The sequence below is a fragment of the Trachymyrmex septentrionalis genome, unplaced genomic scaffold (assembly GCF_001594115.1).
Source record: "Trachymyrmex septentrionalis isolate Tsep2-gDNA-1 unplaced genomic scaffold, Tsep1.0 scaffold14, whole genome shotgun sequence".
NCBI classification, from domain to species: Eukaryota; Metazoa; Arthropoda; class Insecta; order Hymenoptera; family Formicidae; genus Trachymyrmex; species Trachymyrmex septentrionalis.
Window position 1 is genome coordinate 2,930,770 of NW_017304543.1, and position 6,603 is coordinate 2,937,372.

Below are 6,603 nucleotides of genomic sequence, written 5' to 3' on the forward strand. Positions count from 1 at the left end.
TTGTTCTGCTATAAAGCTCTTATTTCTATTTTTTAGATTTTATTAAGATATATATCATACGAAATCTTAATTAGTATTACATATAACAATTTTGTCTTCTGCGAAGACATCAATTGCTTGAAGTCACAAGTCAAGCAGCTACAATAGATGGGATCAGACAGACTGGATGGGAGTACAAACACTGTTGTGACTCATTGCGTATGCGTATATGAATGCACGCACTTACCCATCGCGGGAGAATGTCGCAAAGGCGTGAAGGCGTGTGTACACGTGTATGCACGCGCGCGCGCGCGCGAGCGTGCGTATTCATGTTGGAATCCTAACAAGATGAGAACGTGATCCTCCTGCTCGAGTCCTATGTGTATACCATCAGCCATCACGTGGCGATACTTCGAACGTTTCCCTGCAAGTGGTGTGCGAGTTAAATGCATACGAACCTTTGAACTGTAGAAAAAAAATATATATATCATATACATATATATGTATCATATACATACAATGTGATGGAGATTATGACTTGCGCGCTCAAACGAGATCACTTCACCGTCTCATCTTCGTTGCCTTTAATCTCATTTTTGCAGCTGTACATGAATCGGTAGCATAGAATCTGTTACGTCAACGACGTTTACAATCCTTCGTTGTATTTATTTGATAAACCTCGCATTAGCTAAGTTATTGGTCACTAATTATATGAGATTACATATTATTGCACAAAAGAGCTATATAAAACTTGGACTTAATAGTTTCTTTTTTCTTCGAAGATATGCATTTTTTTTTATCAAATGTAAAATCATTTTTTTCTATCAAGACATGTTAGACGAGGATTATTAGCGTTCAGTATCGAACAAGATTTACATGTTATTGAAGGAAATGTGTAATATAAACGTGATTTTAAAAGAAAAAAACGTAAAGATTTTCTAATTTAATAACACGCGTGTCGCCGCAAATCGACACGCTCTATCCAAGGCAACCGCGATAAGCTAAGCATCAAAAGCGAGTCACAAAGCCGGAGAGCGTCTATATAGCGCGAGGATGTGAATTTCGCGTGCGAATGATGACGTACACGATACGCTCGTAGTGGCGTAGAAATTGATCGGTTATGTTGTTGTGTGAGAACCTTTAACCCTTCGCCTTCGGTTTAATTACCAGCACGCGATGTCTCACTGGACGACGGCATATTAAAAAGCCAGCCTATTTCGAAAATCAATTTAAGCGGCAATTTGCACCTGCGGGGCACGATGCTCGACTTTCTAAGAGCTTCAAATCCTTCGAGCCCTTGCAGAGAAATTTGCAATAAGAAATCTTTCCTTTTCTTGCGCTATAATATCGTCCTTTCTTTCATCATTAGTCGTTTTACCGAACGATTTTGGTCCATTATTCTACCTGCAAAAAAAAAAAAATATATATATATAAAAAAATATATATATATATATATGAAAATATGTATAGAATACTTTTTACTGAATACATTTCCCGTAAACTGCATATTTTTTATTGACTCCAAGTTTTCCTTTGGCGAAAACACTGGAGATCCTTATTTATTTCATAATTATATAGTTTTCAAATTTCCAATATTACATATTTTTGTGATAAAATTGTTTAGATTGAAATTCCTTCTACCGAAATAAAATCTACTTAAAATAAATTGAAAAAGTTTTTTTATATATTTTCACAATATATAGTTAACTTGAAAAATACGGATACTTCAAGATGTTTGTTTAAAAAATTAATTCAAAATTTGTTAAAAAATCTGTGTTTTAAGGAAAGTATTTGGTAATAATTATATATAAAAGATATACGTGTATTTATAAAATTAGAATAATCAATTTTCGGAATTTCTGAATTTTTCGCATTACGATTAAAAACTTCATAAATGCGTGAGCATCATTAAGAATCGTTATAAATATATGTTCTTATGTTCTTGCGTGGACTCTCACGTAAACGCATTAACACGTACAAATAGATACTTTTTAGTTTCACGCTCGAGGATTGCTAAAACATACAAGAATACGCGCGAGCATTTTAATGTAGCGTAGGAAGCTCGTGAATGTCGTTATGGATGTCGCGTGAATCTGAGAACACTCACGCGATACTCGCGAAGATATGAAGACATAATGTTCCATGGTTCCGTGTAAGTGCGGAATTAACCTATTTTATATCGTGTAGTGACTAATTCGAAATTGAATAGAATTTTGCGTATTTCGGCATGCGACTTGTTTCATTCATTACGATATTACATGGCGCAATTACGATATGTAAATGACTGATAATCGCATACAAAATGCATGTACGTAGTCATGTATATTTGACGGTAATTGCGTACGAATGATGTATGAACGGATAATATCAATTTAGATAATATCAGTTGTGTCGACGTTGCGTGGACATATATGTGTAAAGTACTCCTCGCTAATGTCTATTTCCACCAACGTAGATTAACTTTAATCTAGGTTCAATCTATTTTTTATATTTTTTTGATTCTTAAAACGAGATTAAAATTATACTAGTGAAAACAGGTATAAGCGCGAAACCTCTACATTGTTTCTCTTGAACCGCAGATTCTTGATTTTTCGATTAATTTCGAGTTAATTGTTCCTTTGAAGGAACTTCGAGGTTTTTTTTCCATTCCATTTTCGACATTCCCTGAAAAAAGCAATCGAGATATCAGATCTCTGTACAAACTCGAGTAATGCTTGATTATTATGATAAAGTCGAGAGATGATGTCATCTTGACTGAGACTGCATATCAAAAATGGAATTTGTCATTTAATTGCAGGTATTTGCCGCAACGTCCGATATACCTGAAAAATACAGAAGATCTGAACTAGTGAAGATTTACATGGATGAATGATTCTAAACTTTCTCAGGATAATGCGCGGATTGACAATTCATTTCATCGCACGAATTGGAGCGAATAATTCATATGCCGAGGAGAGGACACCGAAGGAGGTGCATAATGTGACGATCGTCCCAAAATAATTTAACTTTGTATATTTAATAAACAAAAATCCTATTGCCTTCATGTTCCACGAATGGTAATATCTCCTAATGTCGAAAAACAAGCGAATTCTGCGAAATGCTCTCGAGTTCTGAAGGAATATGCTAGAACATTATTGTTCGTTCACGTAGATTCGCATAAGAATTTTTCGACTAGAGAACATGGAGGATATAAAAGTGCCGAACTTAGGACAGGCCGCATCGGCCGCATGTTCTATGGCGACCAATTTCCTGGCGCCGGTGAAGACCGAGCGGCAGATCTATGAAAATTCGATGCTCGAGGATGATCCTAATGCAAACTCAGTAGTACCGACCTCGCAGGAAGACAGAACTGTACCCAGATGGGGTCCGAATCACAAAGGCGCCCAAGAGCTCGCGAATCTATATAGCACCGGTACATAGAATCTCTTTGTACCAATCATTTAAGATCGACTGTTCTTGTTTTTTATCTGTGAAAGCATTTGCATAGCGATGATAAAACGTCACTGTCCTTAAAATTTATGAGTTATTAAGAACGTACAGTATATACACCTTGAACATTTTTGCTTCGTAAAAAAAAAGAGAGAAGATATTCATTAACGTATCCAAGAATTTAAATGTATATTTTATTTAAAAGAAGCGAATGTGTAATATGATAGACGCGTTTTTTTTTTATTTTAGCATAACGATCCAAGTGATTTTTAAAAACTTTAGATTTTTTGCTTATTAATATTAAAAATATTTATATATGTTATTACTTATACAGGATGTCTCACAACTGCTGCATTTCCTTTTAAGGATATCTTTGCATGTTGTAAGAAGTAACGTGAACCATTCACACAGATGCGCAATGGGTTGAAAGTAGTGGGGAGATCTGCCAACCAATCAATTTTTGAGTTTATTTGCAGAAATTCACATGATTCATTCTGCAAATAAGTACACTGCAAATTAGTATAATTTTGATTGATCGAACTCCGCCATTATGCACAATGGTTCACCTTATATAATTCCACTATTAAAAAGAAATGCGGTAGTTATGAGATATCCTGTATATTATTATTAAAAGTATTTATATTATGTATTTAAAACAACAAAATATATTGATAACATACTTTCAGGAAAGAGAACACAAGAGTGTATCTGTGTAGGAATCTGTATCACTCTGATAGCTGTGAACTCTGTATTCGTGCTCATCAAATTACGACTAGAAAATTTGAGTTCCATAGCAATAGCTGCATTGTGCGGTATCATCACCGCCGACTTTGGCTCCGGTTTAGTTCATTGGGCCGCTGATACCTGGGGATCCGTTGAACTTCCAATCCTGGGGAAGGTAAAGTATCGAAAATGTAGAAATGAATGAATATTTCAAAATAAATCATGAATTTAATTTGAAGAGCTTTTTTTTCTTTTCAGAATTTCCTACGACCATTTCGCGAGCATCACATAGATCCTACCAGTATAACGAGACACGATTTCATAGAAACTAATGGCGATAATTTTATGGTCGCGATACCAGTCCTGTCTAAGCTCACGTGGGACTTTCTAACGTTGTCTGAAATGGAAATGCAACAACGATTCGTGTGGACGTGTTATTGGTTCCTGCTTGCCATCTTTGTAGCAATGACTAATCAGGTAAATTAGAGGAATATTAGAAAAATATACGGATATTTCAATTTTAGTAAAATTATCTTTTAGAGTATTAATAATGTGCTCTAATGTTATAATTAAATACACTACTTATACAATATTAGAAATGTTTTGTATATTACCAATTAAAGGATAATGTATTTTACAGATACATAAGTGGTCGCATACGTATTTCGGATTACCTGGCTGGGTTATATGGCTTCAAGAGCTCAGGATTATCCTACCGAGGAAGCATCACCGCGTACACCACGTCGCACCCCACGAGACTTACTTTTGCATCACTACGGGATGGCTGAACTGGCCTTTAGAAAAACTTCAATTTTGGTATATTTTGGAGATGATAATCGAGTGGTCCACCGGTTGCAAACCTAGAGCTGACGATCTGAAATGGGCGCAAAAACGTTCTTGAGAATTAATAATCGTCCTACTTTCCTTACTGTATATTTTACTATATGATCGAGATATTTAACGTACGGCCAAACGTAACGGAAATACAAAAAAACACAAACATCGAACTAAGTAGAGATTAAGTGAAAGATTTGTATGGGCAATAGTAAAAAAAAAGCTTGTATACATGGAATCTTCAATTGTTTGAAGAGATATGTATACATATCGAGTATGTATACATATTATACTTTTTTCTTTTCGTACTACGATACGAGGCCTTTTGTGAAGACAGATAGAGTGCATAAGGATAAATAGCATTATTCGATATGCTTTTAAAGTTTACACGTTTTTAATACGTACGCGCAATAATATATGTATATATATGTATGACAAATAAGGAATAAGTATAAATTTCAGAATCACGCTTACGAAATTACAATCTGACAAATCTGTCAACACCATGTCGATAACTTCTTTATGTATCGCACAATCATCGCGTATCAATTTTTGCACAAACTTATTTTAACATAATGTACAAGAGAGCAATTTGAGAAAAACCACCGTGATATTAAAGGCCAGATACGAGACGTAATAATAAGCTAAAATACCTCATATTTTTTTAAAATACACGATTACATTTTTCTAATGTGTCGTTAAACGAATAAAAGTAAACATGAAAAATGTGTATGATAACACATGATAGAGATATGCGCATATATATTTGTATATATATGATCTATGCATATACGTGCGTATATGTGCATTATATTTATATATATATAATCCGATTATTAGTTATATAAAAATATTTGAAAATTATCGACTTATTAATCGAATTTTTTTCACATGCAAAATATGAAAAATACTGTCAAACGTTTATAAACAAAATTTTTTTTTAATTATTAGAACGCGACGATATCGTTCATCGATATATATATATAAGTGCTCCAATCATCTCTTTTGTAAAACAAAACTGACCTCCCTGAACCTTCTAAAATATTATAAAATATGAGGTTAATCAAAATTCATTTGCATATATAGATATATTGATTGAAATTAGCCAAATTGTCAATTTCAAGTTTTCATAATATATATTTATAAAAACACATTTTTTAAATTAGGATAAGTTTTTCTGACATCTCATAAAAAAGTGACTTTATCAAAATATTTACTTGCTTTTATTTTGATAATTTGGACATTTCTCTATTTATTCATTTCTGTAAAATTGGCAATCTGGCTTTCGATCTTGGATTCTTCTATATGGATTCTATAAGAATATTGATTTCATTTTTAAAACTTGGAGCTAAGAATTGTACGATGTTATGTTAGATGACTGCTGTGTATGCTGCTTTTTTTTTACAATTCGTAACCAGACGCATGTCATAAACTAATATACATGAGGTCTATTCTTTTTAAATTTATCTTATTATTTTTAAGTTATTATTAAATCTTATTATTTTTAAGTTATTAAATTTCATCTCTTATTATTTTTCATCTCTTTTTTTCTTCATATTTTTACAGAGGAAAAGAAAAGCTGAGCTATATAAGGAGTTCGGCTAAAAAAAAAAAACAGATCTCTATTGAATTCAAAAC

The 6,603-nt window shown here is 33.3% G+C and overlaps 1 protein-coding gene across 5 annotated transcripts in view; it reads left to right on the forward strand.

Annotated features, from left to right (window-relative positions):
• Window positions 1–5,717, forward strand: part of LOC108745629 (transmembrane protein 189) — a 15,387-nt gene extending 9,670 nt beyond the window's left edge. For 4 of the 5 annotated variants that reach the window (XM_018481905.1, XM_018481908.1, XM_018481906.1 and 1 more), the window contains exons 2-5: window positions 2,777–3,391; window positions 4,095–4,306; window positions 4,390–4,608; window positions 4,772–5,717. In XM_018481905.1, the coding sequence (XP_018337407.1) occupies window positions 3,160–3,391; window positions 4,095–4,306; window positions 4,390–4,608; window positions 4,772–5,032 (924 nt within the window). In that variant the 5' untranslated portion in view covers window positions 2,777–3,159 and the 3' untranslated portion in view covers window positions 5,033–5,717. Of the gene's footprint in view, window positions 1–2,046; window positions 2,132–2,776; window positions 3,392–4,094; window positions 4,307–4,389; window positions 4,609–4,771 lie in introns of those variants that run through there. The other variant, XM_018481909.1, reaches the window with a different exon arrangement.
• The last annotated feature ends 886 nt before the right edge of the window (window positions 5,718–6,603 follow it).